The sequence below is a fragment of the Etheostoma cragini genome, chromosome 14 (assembly GCF_013103735.1).
Source record: "Etheostoma cragini isolate CJK2018 chromosome 14, CSU_Ecrag_1.0, whole genome shotgun sequence".
Classification (NCBI taxonomy): Eukaryota; Metazoa; Chordata; class Actinopteri; order Perciformes; family Percidae; genus Etheostoma; species Etheostoma cragini.
Window position 1 is genome coordinate 14,886,407 of NC_048420.1, and position 22,181 is coordinate 14,908,587.

General features: G+C 39.0%; 1 protein-coding gene across 1 annotated transcript in view; it reads right to left on the reverse strand.

Moving 5' to 3' along the window:
- The window catches only part of LOC117957175 (CUB and sushi domain-containing protein 3-like), a gene marked incomplete at its 5' end in the record, with an annotated part of 260,410 nt that overhangs the window by 90,932 nt on the left and 147,297 nt on the right, over positions 1–22,181 (reverse strand). Inside the window, 3 exons of the mRNA XM_034892771.1 lie at positions 7,282–7,394; positions 8,641–8,744; positions 16,443–16,564. Of these exons, the coding sequence (XP_034748662.1) occupies positions 7,282–7,394; positions 8,641–8,744; positions 16,443–16,564 (339 nt within the window). The remainder of the gene's footprint in view (positions 1–7,281; positions 7,395–8,640; positions 8,745–16,442; positions 16,565–22,181) is intronic.

Here is a 22,181-nt window from a genome sequence, read left to right on the forward strand (position 1 = left end):
CACACACACACACACACACACACACACACACACACACACACACACACACACACACACACACACACACACACAAAGAAGGGTAAATGCACTACCTGTAAAGATCTGAGAGAGTAAGGCAATAGCTTATAGTGGTTATAATGAGACTGGGAGAAAAAAGCTTATTTGCTGTTTCTCTTTTGTGACCATTGTGACATTGATTTCACAGCTAGGTTGCAAATAGTAATCAAATGCTGAATGCATAGTTGTATGCATAGTCTAGTTTGTTACATGCTATAAAAACTGTCTCCTGCAAGTTCTGCCTGTTGCTGTGCTTTATATTCAATATGTGTATCCCATTCCAGTGTCTTCAAAACAAAAAGCAAGATGCATTAAACAAATAAAACCACGTTAAATAATATTGTAGTCGCTATAATAGCCACAGAAGAAGAGGAATTGAGTCGAAAGTTAAGAAGATTTGCAGTGTGAGGAAGGAATGAGAAATTCAGCCTGTCTAATTAGCTTGTGGTTTTCTGAATATGTGACCTAAAGGGAGTGGCTCAAATTAACTTGTTCCCTCTGTAGACATCAGTGAAGATGGTCTATTGAATGAAAACGATCTAATTTATTAAATCCCAATACTGACATATTTTTCTCCCTGTCTCAAGTTCCAAATCAAGCCACTGAGGAGTTTTGAGGGTTGATTTGATATGAGATGTGTATAAGAAAGACATCAATTTTCGGTCTCATTAAAACACACAATCTCTGTCGGTAACATGAAGTGCACACTATTTTTTATACTCAATGGTGTAACTCCCAAACACCTCTAACTCTCTGAAAATTGGACTTCAAGATCACAGAAAATAATTGGACAGTTGTCTTTGATCTGGACGCATCATTGGGCAGAAATACATTACTGAAGTCTGCTGTAAAAACTTCTCAACCAGACACCCAGACTGTGTCTCATGACCCTGAAAAAGGCTTGTGCTTCCAGCATCATCAGTGGATTTTTAGAATGTGCCTGTCCTCACAAAGATTTCTGCAATCTATGTACAAAAATTACAGGTGGGAGAACAGGACAGCCACATCTCAAAAGACATTTTTGTGCCAATAAGATGTTAGTGTCACTCCTCCTCCCTATCTGAGAACAATATGTTAGAAAATCTGAAAAAACAGTTAAATAACTATTACATCAGTGAACACACCATTGCTTGAGTTCACTTTGTTACATCAAAACAAGGAAGTAAAACCTATACAAGCCTGCCAAGGGTACACTTAAGAAAGGTTAACGCAGCATTTAAAAACAACTATTCTGCTTATTCTAAAAACCAAGAGTCTAATGAGCTCAGAACCATCTGGAGCTGCTTCTTGATGAGCCTTTCAAACGACTTCACGACCAATGAAGGCCAAAACGGCTGTAGGTTTTAAGTGAATACATTGCTTAGTCCATTTATTGTCAGAGATTGACAAAATAGGAATCAGGACAAAATATTTCACACAGCTCAGATATGCAATGCCGTACATGATTTAAAATGTATGGAATCCTAATGAGAGATAAAATCATTTTTTTTATGATGGACTTTGACCCAATGGACTACAGATACAGTATAGTGTTTCAGGATCAGTGGTGGCTACAAGAGGATTGAACATTATACGAGTCAATAATTCATGACTAGAAAATGAAATGCTATTTACAGTTCTGTGATTAAGTAAGCTCTGCCCTTCACAGGTTACCTCTGATGCACACGTGCATGTGTACACACACACACACACACACACACACACACACACACACACACACACACACACACACACACACACACACACACACACACACACACACACACACACACACACATAACAACCGGATTCAGCTCAGTGCCCCAATACTAAGGTTATTGACTGTAAAATTGAACCACATTTCTGGTTATGTTGTGAATGAATATTTCATGAATTCATATTTCTTGGCGTTTCAGCCGCTCTGAATGAAATGCTGTTTAGTTCTGTGTGATGTAGAGGGCCCCGCTCCGTACATGGACTACAGTGCTGCAACAGGATTAGGATTGTGTGGGACCCAACACAAATCACACAGGTGCAGGAACTATTTACTGGTCGGAGCAGGCGGTCAGCTTCATTATCGCAGGATGACATTTCATATATGAAAAAATGGGAGGTTGTTATTGAGCTTGACTACGCTTTGAAATGCTTCGTCCTTCAGAAAAATGATATGTATCCAAATACGATATACCTCATAAAGTTCAGTTGCAGTTCAGTTTTTTGCTCCTGTGTCCTCTTTTGCTAAATTGCTTTCTCTATTAATCTCTCCATTTAGATCAGTCTGTGTATGTAGTCTACTTTAGACAGTTTGTTAAATGTCAATAACGTGAGACAACCTTAATACGCGGTTATATCCAAAAACAGACACATGATCACTCAAAGAAACATATGGGTGCACAGATGCAGGAAGACATGACACATAACACACACACCCTACAGATCCATCCAACCAGAGGTCAACAGTGCTGTAAAAATCCCCCTTCACATATTTTCCTCCAATAAAATACATCACATATTAAAAAGTATAAAAAGCTGATGAAAAATCTAAAATAAAATCCTAAAAGTAGGAGCTGACATTATGACTTGGAGATGGAATCCTGCTGAAGAAAAGAAAAAAATAGCAGCCCGAGCAATGACATAGTAACATTCTTTTGCTTAAATTTAGGAATGGGATTTTTATTTTTACTTCTCCCTGACAGAGTTTTGAGGCATGAGCCTTAGCTGCAGAGTAATTAAAGCTAAGTTAGCATTTTATGAGATAAACCCAGCAACATCTAGCATGAGGAGGACACTAGATAAAACACATCTGTAATGAGATTTACAAACCATACAGCCCTCTTTTGCAACTGGCTGTGAGGCAGGTACTTGACGTTTTGCTGCACTTCGTTGTCTCTTAGCACAGCGTTATATAACACAGGATGATGGGATAATGCTAGAATGATGCCCTTACAAAAGCTAGAAGTTGAAAAAATGACTCATCAGCAGAAACAATGTATTTCAATGAAAATGATGAGGCAAATATTTGCACTTATTGTTCTATGTTTGGAATAATTTAAAGCCACCATATTAGGAAATAATTATTCAAATCTAAGTCATTTTACATGCAGACATGTGTCCTATAGGCAGATTTAAATAATGGAAATAATATGTACAATATAAATTATATTGGTAATGTTGTATAATTTAGTGAGCACTTCAAGTTCTAACTTAAAATATATAATATAGGAATATTATTACTTATATAGTTCAGATGTCCGCCATGCCTTGCTGTTAAAGGTTCATATCTGTCATCAGGAAAGACACAACGCAACCCCCATCCACTTGACAGCTTAATCAATCTGATGTGCTGATAGGTGTCTTTAGTTGCCACATCCATGGTCACAATGTGGCTTCACTAGCTGCAGGTGAGTGTGGGCAAATGAGCACCTGTGCCTGTTTTAATTGGCAGGAATCAGCTGTTACTGCTGGAACATAAGGTTCACTGTGTGAAGTGTTGAATCCTACATCAATCCAATTGGCAGCTGTTGCATTTCAATTATAGAAGGCAATGGTGGTGCTCTAAAATTCAACTCTTTGGCGGCCCCTAATACCTCAAAAGTAAGATGAGCTGGTGATGAAATATTGCTTAAAACCCTTACGGATTTTATAAACTCTTCTTTTGGCAAAAAAACACTATGAAAAAAATAGGAGAAGAGGAACAGATTTAGGTGCATTTTGAATGTCACTGCCAATAAGGCCCCTGCAAGCCACAAACCAAGCCTCCTTTCTGACTGAGAATGTGAGTGGGAAAGTTAATAATACATTACTTTATGAGATGGCTTTATCTGATATCTACCCATTCAAAAAAGAATATTGAGCACATTTATTCTGCCTGCTCTATGTTTTATAAAGTTGGCCTTTCAGTTTGAATGATAGACATATTGAATATATATTATTTAATCAAGAGACATAAAGAATAACAACCCTATCTAAATATCAGTGTGCTGTGTTTCATGAGATATTGTATTCAAGACTGACTCATACAATACATACAACTTACATAACATTACATAAAACACTGTCATTCTTACCACCCCAAAAAGGGCAACAACAATGTTTAAAATTATATAAAGTCAATTAGAATACAAACATGAATAATCGACTTGAAATTACCTGGGATTGTAATCTCTTTGAGTGACATAGTGTAACCTTAGTGTGAGGATTTTTATTTTCAAACCAGACAAAAACAAATTAGAAATGTGCACACTCAATATCTTTTGCATTTGTTAGAAGAATATAAATCACTAAACATGATTTTATTGTTGTTGAATTTACATGCTAAAGCACATTTAAGGCAAATGTAGTAGTGTGTAACTCCATGTATATCCACACACACGGATATATTATGCCCTAAAACCTCATTGACACCTCTTTATGGACTGTGCAGACAGATATGTTAGTGTATGATCAATGCATTTATTCAGAGAGTAGACAAAAACACAATGAAACTTGAATGTAAATGGTGTCAATAATGTTGCCGCGCTCCCTAAATCTACAGCAATGACATGCCATGATTCCGGGTAGACAGAAAGATTGCTGTACAGTCGATCTGGACTGCTACGAGTGCGTAGGAGTGTGTGTGTATATGTGTGTGTGTGTGTGTGTGTGTGTGTGTGTGTGTGTCTGTGTGTATGTGATTTGTATGCCTTGCAACGGGGGAGTAGAGTCAAAGTGTTGCTGGGTTGGTGACCTTGGCTTTAATAATAGATGAATGGTGACAAGAAAAAGAGAGGGAGAGAGAATGTTGAGACAGAGAGAAGCAGAAACAGAGGAGTGAAAGAGTGAAAAGAGGACAATAGAAGGAGGACTGGTCAGCTGAAAGACAACAAACAAGAAGAGAGGAGTTTGAGAGAAAAGGGAGAAGCAGAGAAAACAAACTAAAGTGCATTAGAGAGCAACTGACTGAGAAAATCTTGTGGTTTTAGAAAGAAGGGAAAGAGAGAATGGCGATAGAGAGATGGCTAATGAGGAAAAATGACAACGGCAGAGAGACAGAAAGGGAGAAGGGAAGGGAGAGAGGGAGAATCTGAGGAATGAAAGAGGTGAGTGACTTGTTGGTAGAGCTTCGTTGGCTCACTGATCGAGGACCTGTCTGACACACACACACACACACACACACACACACACACACACACACACACACACACACACACACACACACACACACACACTGTGTAGTGCATCTGTGAATTTGCAGCAAGGCTAGAGTTACTGATAATGTTTCTGTTTCATAACCAAGGTCTATGGGAGGTGGGTTTCGGATCTCACTCACTCACTCACTCACTCACTCACTCACACACTTGTCTCTCTATCTGTGTATAACTTTTTTGCTCAAAAACATGCAAACACTTCACACAGCCACCCAGTAATACCACAGGCGTCCGACTGTATAACAAATCTCGTGTGTTATGGAGCCAGCACTTGGAAAAAAAGCCTTTGTCTTGCACTTAGTATTGAGGGACCATTTGAGTATAAGTGAAAAAGAGTCAAATTTTAGGATAATAAATATCCAGGTGAATGTTTTCTACTATAATGCAGAAAAATCAAAAGTATCATGGCCCTTTTTCGGATCTGTTGTTATAAATATTGGTGTGATAATGTACAGGGATTTCAAAATAGACTAACAGATAAACTGTAAGAAAATCACGCTTTTTCAACTTAGGCTCTTATCTAAGGTCAAACAATTTTTATCTTTTAGTGATTTTTAAAGGGTTGTGCAGGCTTTCATCTTGAGCCAACTTAACTAATGTAATGCCATTTATGTTGGTGTAAACCAGGCCTCTATCTCATTCTTGTATTTCCCCCAAACTGGCCTCCCTGCACATTATAAAATTGATTTTAAGATTTGATTGTTTACCTACAAATCAGTAAATGAGCTTATTCCAACCAATCATTCTGACCTTTGACAACCATACAGCCCCCCAAAGTCCCTCATGTCAGCTAACCAGTTGCTTCTTGGGGTCCTAAGATCAAAGCTGGAGCACAGAGGAGATCTTTACACCTTTACAGTTGTAAACCCCAAACTCTGGAAAGCATGTTAGGCTAGACCCTACACTGGCTCTTTTTAAATCCCATCTTTACACAGATCTTTATTGTCTGGTTTTATACACACTAGAATATTTGCCTTTCTATAGTATTGTCATTTTGTCTATAAACTGATCTTTGTGTATTTACTGTGTTCTTTCTATGTTTTAGTATCTTTGGCGGTACAGCACTTTGTTCCACTGATTTTTCAGTGTTTCTTTATAGGGAACTCATTCAGGAGAAATGAACAAGTGGGGGGAAAGGTGCAGGCTGGGGGTGTGGCGTTGACCAACTGCCACTTGCTCGATTGAAAGCCATAATGTCTCTCTGTCATGGGTGGGCCAAATTCTCTGGGAGGGCAAAGCAGAGAAAGGGTAGGTAACCATGTCCCTTATGAGGTCATAAGGGGAAAGATTCCAGATCAGCCCATCTGAACTTTCATTTTCTCAAAGGCAGGGCTCGGTTTATACCTATCACCATTTCTAGCCACTGAGGGACCAAAGACAGGCTGGGGGAGCTCATGTTAATGTTAAAAATACCTGTAAAAATGTCATGCCACAGGACCTTTTTTCGATGGACTTGTGGTACTTAATTATTTTATTTGAAAAGCGGTGTAGACCTTCTTAATTTAAGTGTACATACAATTCTGCAAATTTTTACACTACAAAACAATAGTCAAACGGCTTTAATTCATTTGGACTGTCTGTTCTTTAAATCACCATTTAGTCACTCTATTATTCAAAACTCAAGGAGAATAAAGGTTAAAGATGTATCAAAACATGTCTGCGTTCACTCACTGCATACTGCACCCAACTTGGCACTGTGACCTCATTAAGGCAATAAATCCAAAGATAATAACAGCCAAATGAGGAACACAAAGTTCATTTCGGCAGCAAAGCTCACCTCTCTGTGTTTCATGGACTGTAATCAAATTCACACTACATATATCAAATTGAGAACTTTGGAAAGGTTAATATTTTTTGGAAGGCAGGAGCTGAATCAACAGAACAGATTACAACTATTCTTAATTGATGGTAAGATGAAGGTCAGGTTTTGCTAGACAAAATTGTTTTTAAAAGTTAACTAAAAAGCTCATGCACACATCTTTTTTCATCTCCATAAAACAATTTACTTTTTCATCTCTCTTCTTCTCTCTTAAAACACACAAACATGCTCATGTCTTACCCTTATAGTTGATCTTGAATCCTATAGATCCGACACTCTCATCTGACTGTAGGTGAAGCCACATCTGGTGAGTCATACTGACTATCAGGTCAGGAACAAAGCTACCTGATAGGCTGGAGCACAACATATATATTAAATCTTTGTCATCCTAATCACATTCTACAAAGTATAATTTTCCTCACTTCAATCATAATCAAATTTGTATGTGCTGCTCTGACTGTGCACACATTTCTTGAACACCCTGCGCTGGAGATGAATGTTTTTATTTGGTTTGCTTTGGTTCTGCAGAATACTGCCTCAAGACAGCAAATGGCTCAGAGTACATTCATACTAGCCAGCATTTTGTCAGGCTGCCAACACCTTTTTTGGCATGAAAGTTAACAGTGACTGACTCAAAGTGAATTGAAATCATCCACTTTGTAAAGGCTCTGCATCTGTTATCCTTTCGGGCACTGCAGAACATATTCAAAATTCAGGAACAGTCCATCTTTTAAAGTGGAGCACACATAATGCAGACTGCTGTTTTACGATCGGACTAATTGCGACAAAGAATTTGGAGGATTTCAGCCTAGCTGGCAGCTGATGGCATAACATCAAGAACCAGAATGAAAATTAAAAAGGAACATTGAAATTTGGTAAAAGTTTTTACTCGGATCAGTTAAACTTTATGTGGAACCTGTTAACTGTGTTGTAAAGTGTTTGATAGACCGACAATAGTGCTGCTGTTTATGACGGCACCTGGTCATTACGGAAACACATTGTGTGTTGCACAATCTGCTTTATAAAATCACTAAAAGAAAATGCAGTTCAGGCAGCATTTTTCTGAACGTTATTACATTCATCTCTAAGGACCCTATCTCACAACATTACTTTGTTGAGGCTGTTTTGTTGCCATAATCTGCCTGGTGCAACAGCAGACCTTACTCTGTATGTTTCTGATTGTTATAGCTTTAAGAAGACAATACTGAACTTAATAAGAAGAATTTTCAAGCAGGGTAGAAGTTCTGAGTGTGTTTTTCATTAATAACGGCTTTTAATTTGAAGGTCATTGGGATTTTTTTTTAATAAAGTAACACAATCTCTGAATTTTAATCAGTGATCCTTGACTCTGAAAACTTACCGTGTTTTTCTTTTTTACAAGCAGCTACTACACTGTTCATGTTGGCATTGTTAGAGATATTGTACCGAGTGGCATTTCCCACCTCTGATTCAGAATGGAATAATGTAGCAAAGTTTCTATATTTCTAGTTATAAGTTTTTCTCTGATGGGTTTACAGTCTGTCTACCTTTGACACAAATTCTTCTAAAATGGTTCATTTGGATTAGAAAACTGTAAAAGAAAATTAGTGGAATACTTACACCTGCAGTATAGCTGTAGGATCTCCCACCTCTCCTCCATCTCCTATGGTCAGAGTATCATAGGCTATCTCCAGGTCAAACTCTTCAAAGTTGATCTGGATTACCTAAGGTTTACACACAAAAACACAGACACATACATGTCAGCCTCACCCCAGTCAAAATCCTTCTGGGACTGATATTTTAATTTAGGCAAGTCAGGGATACTAAATCAATAGCCACAAGAAGAAGAAACAGAACCAGAAAACAAACAAACATTGGAGACCTTAGAACCTGCAGCATTTGGAAATGTTTACTAACTTAGTGTAAGAACTAGGGGTGACCAAGAATATTCAAACATTCAATGCTTCAATCGAAGGAGTCTGATTCGAGGTCTGATTTTACATTGAACTACCCGTTTTTCTCCCAATAAGCTAAGTATTATGATATAATTATCAATAATGCTCTAAATAAATTAAAAAAATAAATAAATTAAAAATATGAAAAAGAAGCTTTTAATAGATCTTTATAAAGGGTGTTAATAAATCCAACTGCTTCATGACAGATCTAAGTTTTACTTTCCTGATCACCAAATCCTGCACACCACACCAGCAAGCCGTAGCGTTACGCCGGGTGAAGCCGCGACGGCTGCGTTTGTGGTAGAAAACATTATGATTAGAGTATTGTAAGAAAAATAGAGAGCGCACAAAGCAGGACAGCAGACTTTTGCTCTGTGCGCTGTGCTTCTTCTCATCGGTGGCGCTGACATCTCAGTGACACGCAAGCATGCACGCTAAACCTCTTTCTTTTATTATGACATAAACCAGTGCGTTATTTTCATATTATTACAACTTGTGCCTTTGTCTCAACTTGTATTGCTTTGGCACACTGTGACTTTTTGGTGAAATTACATTACATCAAAATTCCATCAAAACATTTAATATGAATTACATAGATGTCAGAGATATTTCTTTAGAATTGTATTGCCATTCACTGACGCCCATTACAACCAGCATACAGTATATGTTTTTTATATTTAGACTGTCAACTATGACCATATCAAAGACACATTCCCCCATTCATTGAAATATACTTTGACAAAATGGACCACTGGCATTTATTATTGCATCACACAATGTAATGGGATTTCACTGAGTGTTACAGGAAGAACTAGGAAGAGACAAGAAACACTTCCTGCGCTGCACTTGAAGCTGGGAGAATTCAAAACTCTGATCAAGAATTATTAAACCAACACTTTCCTTTTCATCTAAGACCAGAGAAAAACACGTTTTGCAGAGGACAAGACAGAAAAGCAGAGAGAGGAAGGAAAAAGGGACAGAAAAAAGGCTCCAATGGACAGAGGGAAGAGAGGATGTAGAGAGAAGGAATAAGATGGAGGTAGATGGAAGAAGGTAAGAGAAAGGAGGAGACAACAAATAGGAAAGGGGCGGCGGTAAAAATTAGCACATCTTTGATGCTATCAATGTGAAGTCAGTTTTAGAATATTTCAAAATAGAAATCTGACTTGACCCTCAGGGGGAGACTGAAACCTCACTCCACCCATCCTTCCTCCTCTTCCTCTTTCCTTGTGAGGAATTTACAGAATTCCAGATTCAATATTCTGCTGGAGGACTTCAAAAACATCCAAAACATCATACAGGTCCAAGTCTCCTCTGAGCTGGCGTGTTAACAGTGAGAATATTTATGTGCATATCAATATCTTCTTATTTCTGAGCATCTGTTTGCGTAGTCTGTATTCAAACATTCTGTTTGAGTCAGGGACAATAAATATAGTTATTTTTCCCCCTTCACTATCTGCAACCTGGACTCCTGGGGACATGAAGTATAAACAGCTTATCCTCACTATGAACATTTAATCTATGAAGAAATAAGGAACCAATGAAAAACTGAACACACAAAAGCAGTGGATGTGCCTTTCCACTCACCTGCTGTTTAACTGCTTATCTGTTGGCAGTGTCACCTGTTTTGCTTGTGTTCATGGGCTTATTTTGTATTCTGTCACACCAAAAAGCTCAGTTAATTTTGGTTAATTACGTCTACATGAAGTACAACAACTGATGCCTTGCCAAAATAACATCACCAACAACACCAACACCTGATGTGACCAGAAAGGAGTTAAATGAGAGGGTGGAGGTGTAGAAAAATAAAGCTGGGATCTGCCCATTGCTCACAATGCTGACTCAGTCGTATTGGCATGTAAGGCATATTGGATTAAAGCATCACCAAGAAACCTGCTGAACTCTCTCTGGCAAATACACACACAGGGACAAAGCGGCCTTCAAGCCCACACTGTCATAAGCACACACTTGAAACACACTCACTCATAGAGATAGGCACAGCTTTGTGGAGATTAATGTGTCTATTTCTGTGATTACATAGTCACCATAGGCTTTCAATACACACACTTTCAATACACATACAAGTCGCATAAAGCGCAAGATAGGTAGAGAATGGATACGTATTTCATCCAAAGGCAAGACCAGATCCTGCATTTAAAGGTTTAGTCATTATGTCTATCAAAGTGAAAGTATGCATACAAGTCTGACAATAACTAAAGCGCAGGATATGTAGAGAATGGATACGTATTTATCCAAAGGCAAGACCAGATCCTGCATTTAAAGGTTTAGTCATTATGCCTATCAAAGTGAAAATGTGGTGTGCATACTTTTTTTAATTCTCATGCCAATAACCAGCTTACAATAGTTGTTTGATCAGTGTACAGTACATGTTGAAAAGTGATTTTGGATTTTAAACTGACTTTATTCTTCTAAGCTCACCAACATTCTAATTTGAAAAGAAAATATACAGAATGACATCAAATAAATCCCTCTGGACGTAGATGTTTCATGGTTTCATAACTGTAGTTTTTACACCAGGTCTGCATTCACTGACAGTGGCTTTACAACAGGAAAATATTCCTCAAGGTTCACATTAAGTCACAGACACATTCATCTGCGTCTGAAAAGAGAAACTTTGCCTTTTCTACATTTGAGCATAAAGTTGTGGGTATCTCCTTAATATTGTTTTTGCCAGAAAGGTGACAAACTAACACTTGAAAAACAGCGTCATAAGTGATGAACTGAAAGGGGAGAGGTTACTGAGTGAGTAGCATACGATGGACATGGCTAAAAGTAATGGCTGTTAGTGGCTTAGTGTTCTGGATATGCAATGGAGAACCATTCAGCTTTTTTGTTTCTGCAGCAGGAAATAGACCTTTTTTGTCCTTGCAGTGTATAAAGACAGAGAAGGGTGTGTTGTATACGTCCTTTACAGAACACCCTAATGCCAATCAGCACTGTTCACACAGTATTAAACACAGCTGGAATATAACTAGATTACACTGTGCCCGTGTGTGTGTGTGTGTGTGTGTCTGTGAACAATGTACTGTAGTCAACTTAGATTGAAACATCATTATTACAGAGTAGAGGTTAGGGTTTGTGTCTATGTTCTGTATCTCTTTCAGTGTAGTGTGTGTGTGTGTGTGTGTGCGCGTGCAAATTTCCCCTCTCCTCTAATGGGTTGGTGATCTTGTTCTCTCTCTTTCCTCCTATATTTCCCTCTCTCTTGTTGTCAGCCTCTCTGTCTCTTTCCTTCTAATTGGCGGCTGCATTCCTTCTGTCCATCCATCTATGGCTTCTAGCCAATGAGGCGACAGAATTGAATTTCTACTTGATAAAGCACTTCCTTTGGTTGTCGTGGAGACAATAAGGTGTGCGAGGCTCCTCACTACCCATACCATAATAACATCTAGGGATACCTTGAAGATACAGTTACTATAGTAATATCTGAGACACCTTGTGAGCGCCACATTCAGTGATACAAAGAGGGCACAGACAGGGCCGGGAATAGTAGCTTGTGTGTGAGAGTATTACAGTAAACCCTCTGCCACCCACTCCCCTTGAACGTGCGTCTACCGAAACTGTATAAAGTGCACCATTGTGAGACGACGCAGGCTTTAGCTGATGAAGACTGATAGCCAGACTCAGTTGCATCTAAGTGTTTTTCCCCTTGCTTCTGTTACTTTGAACTGTTTCCAGCAAGGGCCTTTTTTAAGATACCAACTCCGAAAAGGAAACTGTGGGAAAGGCTATGCGTGTGAAGTGACGTAAAGCTAGTTCAGCATAATCTAGCATTTGCATGTTCAATAACAGCTGTATCCAGTATGTGAATTAATGAACAAAAAAAAAGATTCGATACACTCAAAGATGCAACAAGATGGGAACATGGGAAAAGCAAAAAAAGAAACTAAATGATGGGGACAATGAAGAAAAGATAATAGTACAGTAAGATCTGTTTTCTGAGAGAAGAGAAGAGAAGAGTATAGTATGGTATAGTATAGTATAGTATCGTATAGTAACGGCCTTCCCTGCATGTCATCCCCAAGGTTAAATGAGAACAGGAGAGAATGAATTGGCTCTTAAGGCTCATTCTGCCAAAAATAAATGAAGCAATAACATCAGAGAGCTATATAACCCTATTAACACTTAACCTGAGAGACAGAGGGAGCAAATGAACAGGCGGACAGAGAGGGGTAGAGGGAATGGGACTGACAGAGACACAAAGAGACAAAGAAGAGGACTTGTGTGTTTTTACCTCCAGAGTATGAGAAGGAGACGGTGAGAAATGTAGAATATGTGGGGAAATGGGTGCAATGGAGAGAGCGATACGAGTGACCTCCTCTTCCTCCCTCTCTGTATTCTCGCTTTCTCCATAGTAATTTGATGGTTTCAGGCTGAGCTCTTTAATGAAGAATCTGGGTAATTCTGAGGACAGTGCCTCTGGGAGTGAGAGAGAAGAGATTGGTAATGTAGAAAAGGGGAAAATAAGGATGAAAAAGAGGATATGACAGAAATGGAGTATAGGATGGAATTGGGAGAGAGGTGTACAATAACAAAATGTGATGTTCAGTCATTTTGAAGGTTCAGTTGGGACTACTCCTCTGCTCTGAATGTGTTGTAGTGCTTGCACCATGACCCTCTCCAGCCTCAGACTCTCTCTTTTCCCTGTGTGTGTTTCTGTATCTTGCAGGAGATCAACTAACTCGCCTGCCCACTAAACTGCCCTTTATTCTATCATCCGCCTTCTAATTGAGGACAGTTTTTAGGCTTTGTTGAAATACGGCTTTTCTCAGAATAGTATTATTTGGCTTGCTATTTTAAATAATAATATATGTCACTTAAGTATTTCAAAATTGCTAAAAATTGATTGTAATTCTATTGGCTTTACTGACTTTAAAGCATCTTTCCTTTGATTCTGCTAGAAAGAAACAACACTTATCTGGCAGCAGAAAGACAACCACGACAGTACCAAAGATGGGAATGTTGTGGTTTGGGTTTTTTGTTTGAGTTGGCTTTCTTCTTTGGCCTTCTTGTGTTTTTGTCTTTGTTTTCTCCTTGGTCTTGTGTTGTTGGATTCTGTCTTGTGTCCCTGTGTGTCTGTCTGTTCTTTCTCCTGTTTTATTGTGGTAGTATATTTCCTGTTTTGTCTGGTCTTGTCTAGCTTTACGTTGGCTTGTCTGATTGTCCAGCCCCGCCCTGATGTGCTTCACCTGACGTCTCACCTGTTCCCCATTACCTCGTTACCTCTTGTATTTAACCCCTGTGTTTTCTTTGTCCTTTGTCAGATCCTTCTGCCTGTCCAGCCGTCCTATTGTGAGTTTGTTCGCCTCGCCTATCCCCTGTGAGTTGTTAGTTTATGTCGCCCTTGCTCCCTGTGTGCTTATCCTGCCAGCCTGCCTGATCCTGCCTGTTCCCCGGCTTTCCTGTGGTTTTCCCCGTGAGTCCCCTGCCAGTCCCCGGTGTTCTTCCCTCCCCGTTTTGGACTCCTGCTTCTCCCAGTGTTGGGTTGAATTTATGTTTGGACTTTGCCTTTTGCATATTTCTTTTGAACTGGAATAAAACCCCTCTGTATCGGACTATTCCTGCCTCCACGTCTCTGCGTTTGGGTCCTCCTTCCTGTCCCATCACAGGGAATCCATGTAGATTTACATACTGAGGTTTGAGTTTCTTTATGGTATTATTAATATAAATGCCAAGACAGATGAAAAATGAATGAAGATGGGAAATTATTTGTCACTCTTTGTCATGCCCACCATTTGCTTCATCTGGCTCTTTACAAGGGCTAAGTATAATAATAAGCCTCCATTCCTCCATCTTTCACAATTTCTTCAATTGTCTAACTGATGGAAGAGACCACCATTTCAGTGGCTTTCAGGTTAGCTGGAGTTTATTCTGTTTAAGATAATTTGTTAGGCATTTTTTATAATGAAATGCTGTAAGCGTGAAAGGGGGTGACCCGCCGGACTTGAACCAGGGACTGTTTGGCTTATGTTTTGTGTTTTAGCCCCTGGGGCACTACGTCTGTGTTTGTTCTAAATGGATGTCCATCCTCTTCAGGTCAGCTGCTGTACAAATATCCAGGGGGAGAGAGACAAAGGTTTTGAGCAAAATCAAAGCAGCAAAGTGCATGTGTTTGCATGTGTGCTCGTTAAAAGACCAACCGTTGTGTATTAAACACACATGTACTGTATGTTAAAGAGTATCTGTGTTTGTGTGTGTGCATGTGAGATTGCGCGCATATGTGCATGCGTCGCCTATGGGGCTGACGCAGGTGTTGCCATTGACGACAGTGTCCTGTATCTCCTGAATACTAATCACTTTTCTCCTGAAACAGCAACCAATCACAGCTATCCATCTAACCTCCAGCCTATCATCTGCCCCTTTGCAGGATTAAACAATCACACATAATTAGACACTGATATGCTCTGACTTGCATATTATTGAAAGTACCTCCTACACTCATTATTATCAACACATTTCAATTATGTAAAGGTGCCGCTAAACTAATTTTTATAAATGCCTGTTAGGGCTGCTTTGTTATATCAATTAAAATTACACTGAATGCATACAATCAAATGGAGCAAAACCTGTAAGCTAATTCAAAGATAGTTCAAATCTAGTTCAGGCAGATGATTTGAGCTAAGTTGCTACACTCACATACACACATACTGGCATACTGTACTCACTACTGGTTAAAGAAGGAAGCTTGTGACTGGGAGGTTGCTGGTTCAATCCCCAGACCGACAGGATAAAATCTGGCTGGGGAAAGTGAAAGAGCAGCACTTGGCCCTCATCACCCCCACTAAGGTGCCCTTGAGCAAGGCCCTTAACCCCAACTGCTCCAGTGGAGCTGCTCAGTTGCCAGCAGATCAGACTATGGTTCTACTGGTCAGCTTCCAGGTATGACTGTGTAACTGTGTGAATGTGACAGGTCAACGTTGCAAATCAGAAGTTGTTCTCAATCGAATTACCTGGATAAATAATAGCTAAAAAAAAAAATAATAATAATACTTTGCAACTATAAGCAATACTGACTCTTCCACCCCATCACTCACCTGCAGGGTTTACGTTTGGCACTTCTTTTTGTTTAGCTTGGATACACTACATTGAAATATCACCTTTGTACATTCTCCAAATATAGATTCCCATAATTATAAAGTAATTCAATGTGGTTGGTTGACTGAAATAGTTTTATAATTAAGTACTATTACAATACCATTAACTGAGATAAGTTATAAGGTGTTTTACATACTACTGTATTACATCTACATCTGTATGCTTTTCTAATGGTATGGCAAGTGTATAAGTCACACATACTCTGTGATGCAATAAACAGATTGAATGGTCATATTCCATTCAGTTACAAAATAGTAATAGTAGCAATGTGTGTAAATTAACAACAATTTAAATTTGAGAGTTTGATCAACAGACAGAGAAACAAAAGGGGAGAGAGAGAAGGAGATTTACCTTATTGGGATTTGAAGCAGTAATTATCCACACACACTGTGCATTGCTCTCATATTGAATGGGGAAGTTAGGAGATGTAAACGTTCCAGATGGCCCTTGAAGATTACTGCCACATGTCTTCACTGTGAACAGAAAAATCATGTCACTGTTATCAGTAGCAACTGTGCCCTTTGTGGTGGTATTAGCAAGAACATTTGTATACTGTTCAGTCACAGCACTACAACAAAGAAATAATTACCTTTAAAATCAAGCCATAAGGTTTATTCTTAGCCACAGACAGCAAAAAATAGCACTTGTGGATCAAAGTTATAGTGTAGTAAAAACAATTACAAGTGACACTAATACAATGCTAAGAGTTTGGTGACAGAAAGAGAAGACAAGAACAGAAAGAGGCACAGAAGGTCAGAAAGAAGTTATTGATACTGTCAACAACATCTCTCTGGATAGAAGTACTTAATTGGAAGCTATTGGCTGTGAAATACCACAGGATTAGCTAGTATTGACTGATAAAGAGTCTCGCCAGCAATTTACTCTCAACATCTATTGAAAGTCAACAACTTCCAACTACTAGCCGGGGATGAATTATATTCCCTTTTGGGACAATGCAGATTAAATATCACAGTGTGATGTAACAGATATTGTTGTGTTTGTCTACTTGAGCAGACAAGCTAGATTTGGATGACCTGTGGTGTAAAAGTGTGCGGTTTAAGTTGAGAGTCCTGAGTTGAAATTTAAAGAAGCACATTACTGTATGTCAACACAAAATCATACAAACTCACAAACAGAAACTCAGAAGCTACACTCACTGGGGTGTTAAAAATGACACATGCTAGTTGTTTGATAAACTAACCAAGCCTATATTAGGCTGTGTGTTCTGAATGGATGTGATAGAGAATCTGCTTGTCTGTCCTTGGGTCGCCCTGTTAGAGTTGGGAGGTAATTTTCTGGTTGGTTTGAAGCAGTGTTTGTTCCTTAATTAGTTTGTTCAGCAGTAGGCCGCAGGAACACATACAGTTAACAGCAGCACACACACAAACAAACGCATGCTTGCACACGCACGCACGCACACACACACACACACACACACACACACACACACACACACACACACAGGCATGAACGCTCATATGGTCACATTTTCAAACAAACACATGTGCATATGCAGCAACACATACCTTGACACATACTGATAGCCAAGAAACACTTAACATTGCAAAATAACAAGCTTGCATGCACACACATTTGGTGGTGTCACAGCAGACTTGCATGTGAAACACTTACAGGGACAGGCATTCAAACATAATTCACACAAACTTACCATGCATACACAATTCAAAGGAATGCATACATTCAAGCACTCACACAAACACACTCCTGGCGGCTGCTGTGACTTAGTGGTAAAAGTGAAGGCAAGGGACAAGTAAAAGAATCACATCACAGTGTGTTTGTGTTTTGTTGTGCGTGTAATGGGGTGCGTCTGTGTGGTGCTGTAAGAGAGTGTCAGAACAAGTACAAGAGCCCTTAGAGACAACACTATATCTCTCTTGTCTGTCTCTCTGTCTGTGTCTCTGTTTTCCTGTCTCTCTGTCTTCTGTATTTCTGCCTCAGTTCCCCCTGACTAAACCCAGTTAATGCTTGTTTCTCTAATTCTCAATTCATCTTCAGTTGACCTTCTCTAGTATTCAGCTCACTGCAATTTATAAACTGATGGATACATAGGGATGAAGAGTGTGTGTGTGTTTGTGTGTGTGTGTGTTTGTTTGAGTTGCACATAAGAAATGACTTATCTGCATGTCTCAAAGAGCGTGTGTGTGTGTCTCTGTAACAGGGTGTGTATGTGTGTGTGCGTTGACAGCTCAATCAGCGTGGCCTGAACGAATGGCCAGCCCATCACTGTGCCAAAAGCAAAATGGGCACGGTGTTGCTATAGAGATAGCGCGGAGAGTTATCACTAGCATTACTAGAGGAGCTAACATCCCATCATTTATTTTAACTTCAACCCGTTTCTCTGCATCTCCCTGCATCTGTCAGTCATTTTCTCTGCACCTTCTATTCACGCTGTCTTGGTCCCTGTATCAGCCATTGTCTGTAATTCATGATTTACAGTACACTGTCATTTGCTCTACATGTCTGTATAACTCTTTTTCTCTCCATTTTTCTTCCTGTCCCTTATCATTTGCTCAACCTGCCTATATAACTCTGTTTCTCTTTTTTTTTTCTCTTGTCCCTTTCTGCTTGTGTCTTCTGTATGTTCATCAACAAAGGTGGATTGATTAAGTAAGTACAATTTTGAGGTACCCACTTAAGCATTTCCATTTTATACTACTTAATAATTCTAAATTAATACTTTACAAGTCTAAACTTTCTACCTCTCTACATTTAGCTAAGCGCTATATTTATGAGTTACTTTCTACTATATACCTCTCACAGGTGCAATGTTTCTGCATACAGAGTACTCTTTATGCTGACGCTTTGATTGTATTTTAAAAATACTTCTGTACTTTTACTCAAAGCTGTATTAATTTAGATGTTTTTTTCATTTTGGGCGCAGCTAAACAAAGCTAAGAGTTTTTTCTCTGAAAAACTGATTAAATTTTTGCTCTGTTTTGGTTTCCAACGTATCCAAAGAAACCGATCTGGCTCTGTAGCTGCTTATGCAGCTACCTTTACTCATAAGTTGCTAAAATAGTCAGTCTGCAACTTGTTGTTGGGCAGGTAGCATACAGTGGGTTTATCAGAGCTTTTTCACGGACAAAAATCAGCTTGTTTGGCCAGAAATGAGGTTGTTGAGAGCCCAGTTTGCAGGCCGGAAAAACAAAACAATGAGATAAACGACACTTAAAAGCTCTGTAGAGGTGCACATATCGGTGCCAATTCTCTGTAGATTTGTCACTAAGAATGACTTCTTTTATATTACACAGTCATTTGATTCATAGTAAGTTTAAAATCACAGTCTGCAGCTTTAAGTTAGATTATGAAAGCAGGACTTGTACTTGTAATGGAGTATTTTCACAATGGTTGTCTCACAGCAATTCTGTGTATCTGTGTAACTTTGTCTCTCTCCCGCTCATCATTATTTATACTGGCACACAGTAGAGAGGGCTTAATGCCAAAAGGGCCACACTATCATTGAAGTGATAATGAATTCTAGATCAAATTAAAGTTTTTGATGAGGTCTATCTGGTACTAAAAGCATATTATTGGAATCATGAGCGAGATTAACTGAATGCTTTAGGCATGAACTGCCTTGTGTGTATGAGTCAGTGTGTGAGTGAGTGTGTGTGTGTGTGTGTGTGTGTGTGTGTGCGTGCGTGCATGTGTGAGTGAGTGAGTGAGTGAGTGAGTGAGTGAGTGAGTGAGTGTGTGTTTAAAAACATATCCGCTTTTTGGTTTATATATTCAGATCAACTGGATTCCCCCAGGATTCTCACACACACACACATGCACACTTTTGTAAACCATTGGGATGTGGAGCAAAATTAAATGATTCAGGCAGGATCACATTGCCAAAGCCTATAGTGTAGCTCCACTGCCCTTCCTCACAGTTCTCCAAAGTTTTGTTTTATGGGTTCAGAGGATAACTGACACACCCCATAAGCACTGGGAAGTTTGCTAAGAGAAAGTCTGAATTTCAACATTGTGGTTCATCTTCACAATGTTTTGACTTGGTTCTTGTAATGTCTTACTGTCTGATTATCTAATCACAAAACTCTGTAAATCATGTTTTAATCCAGAAATTAAGTAAAAGGGCCACCTATTTTATTGTTGACCACTAGATAATCCCCAAGCTAAGGATGCCTGATTCACAGGTGAGATCAGATAATGAGGCTATTCTGGTACAGGTCACTAACAAAAAGCAAACATAGGAGTAGCTGTTTTATAGAAATCAGGACTGTTGAGAGGTTCTACATGATAATACCTAACACCTTACACAACATTTAATTGGTATATGGTTACTGATAAACCAAGGTTATGTATGGGTATAAAAAATATAATGGCGGAACATAGTACAATTTTTAGTATTTTCTTTGACTAGCATTAAAGAGACCGCAGGAACCGAGTGTATTCAGTGTGCTTCTCCCTGGGACAGCCTTCACTTTTTCTGTATTTGTGCTAACAGTACAGTAAACCTAATATAGCATTGAATGTTGCCGAATCCATTCTGTTTATTTGATTAGTACAAACTATTAAACTGTGTATGCGTGAATTCAGTTAAGAAGTAGTGTGGTAGACCTGAGGGCGTCTGGCCCAGCTGACAGTTTTTCCCACTACATTCATATAGCAGACACGCATAAGCGTTTCCTTCGGTTTGATCTCTGCCTTACACTCAAGGTCTATAACTGCTGCTTTCTCAGCAGGATGGCCTTTGCGGTTAGTGAGTAGTCCCCAAAGTGGAGGGCTGAAGTTCAATCCTCCCTACAGCAATACCTACTGAAGCATAGCAAGGACACTTAACCTCTACCTGTTCTAGATTATCTGCCTGACCCTGCACCCCAGAGAGCATAAATATCATTCGGGGTGAAGTAAATAAAATAGAAAATAAAATCGAGAATCATACGAAGGAGTTTTCAAAAGGTACATAATTCATAGGCTTATTTGGAAATAACATCCTCTTGGTACAAATACATCTTTCGTCCCAGTGCTTTGTAAACTGCTGAACATTTCAAAGTTATCAAAAATTCAATCATTATTGTACACTTTTACCAATTCATTGCTGTTAGTTTGGCTTATGTCCTATATTCAGTAGACTTTATTCAGTGGGAAGACATTCCAGCTATCAATAAATAGACTTTGTAGTATTTTTGGAACTCAGGAACAAATCAATGTCGTAACTTGTGTACATAATCCACCAGTCCATCAGAGAATACCTACAAGCTAACTCTGAGGGGATTTTTTTTTTTGATTTTGCGCCATCAGAGTGTAACTGTGTATGAGTGTGTATCTGATGAGCAAGTGGCACCTTGTACGGCAGCCTCGTGGAAGTAGTTATTGTGGAGATGATGGTGAACTAGTGTGTGTTGTAGCAGTGTTTTGCCATTGAGAACGAGCTAGCATGCATGTGGAAGCACCACAGACACAAAATACCATCCCAAAGCCCAGAAAAGGTTTTTTTTTTTATAATATAAACACTTTAAAGGAACATGCCCTTATAAGGAAATTGACAAGGATGATGTTTAAACAACTATACAAGTAAGCTAAAATGAAATCAGGATTTTGACAGAAAAGTTAGGGGGCATCTTCTATTTTTATGTCAATAACAAGGATACATATATTGCTAAAGGCTATCATATTAATTACAGGTACCCTTTGTTTGTAGTGTGTTTTTATGGTACCAACAAGTCTAGCAAATTTGAGATTAGATGAATATTACAACGTCAGAAAACCTAATGCACAGACTTTATTTGGTGAAAACCTTTCCAAAGTGAATGTGTTCACACTGAGCCTTAGATCATTGTGTTGGGTCAGATTAGAGATAAGAAGCTTCTGCAGGACCAGACTGACCAATGGACACAGAGAATGATTGATGACATCATTATGCTGACATACAGCGTTACAATGGCATTCAACGGGTACACAGACGCACGAACGCCCAACACTGTAGTTTCTTTTCTTTATTTTTTTCAGTTGGAAGTCAAAATATGTGCATTTGTGTGTCTGTGTGTGTATCAGGTTGACATATAGCACCCTTTATTGAGTCAGTATATTCAGGCAGATCAACTGAACTCCCCTGCAGTTTGC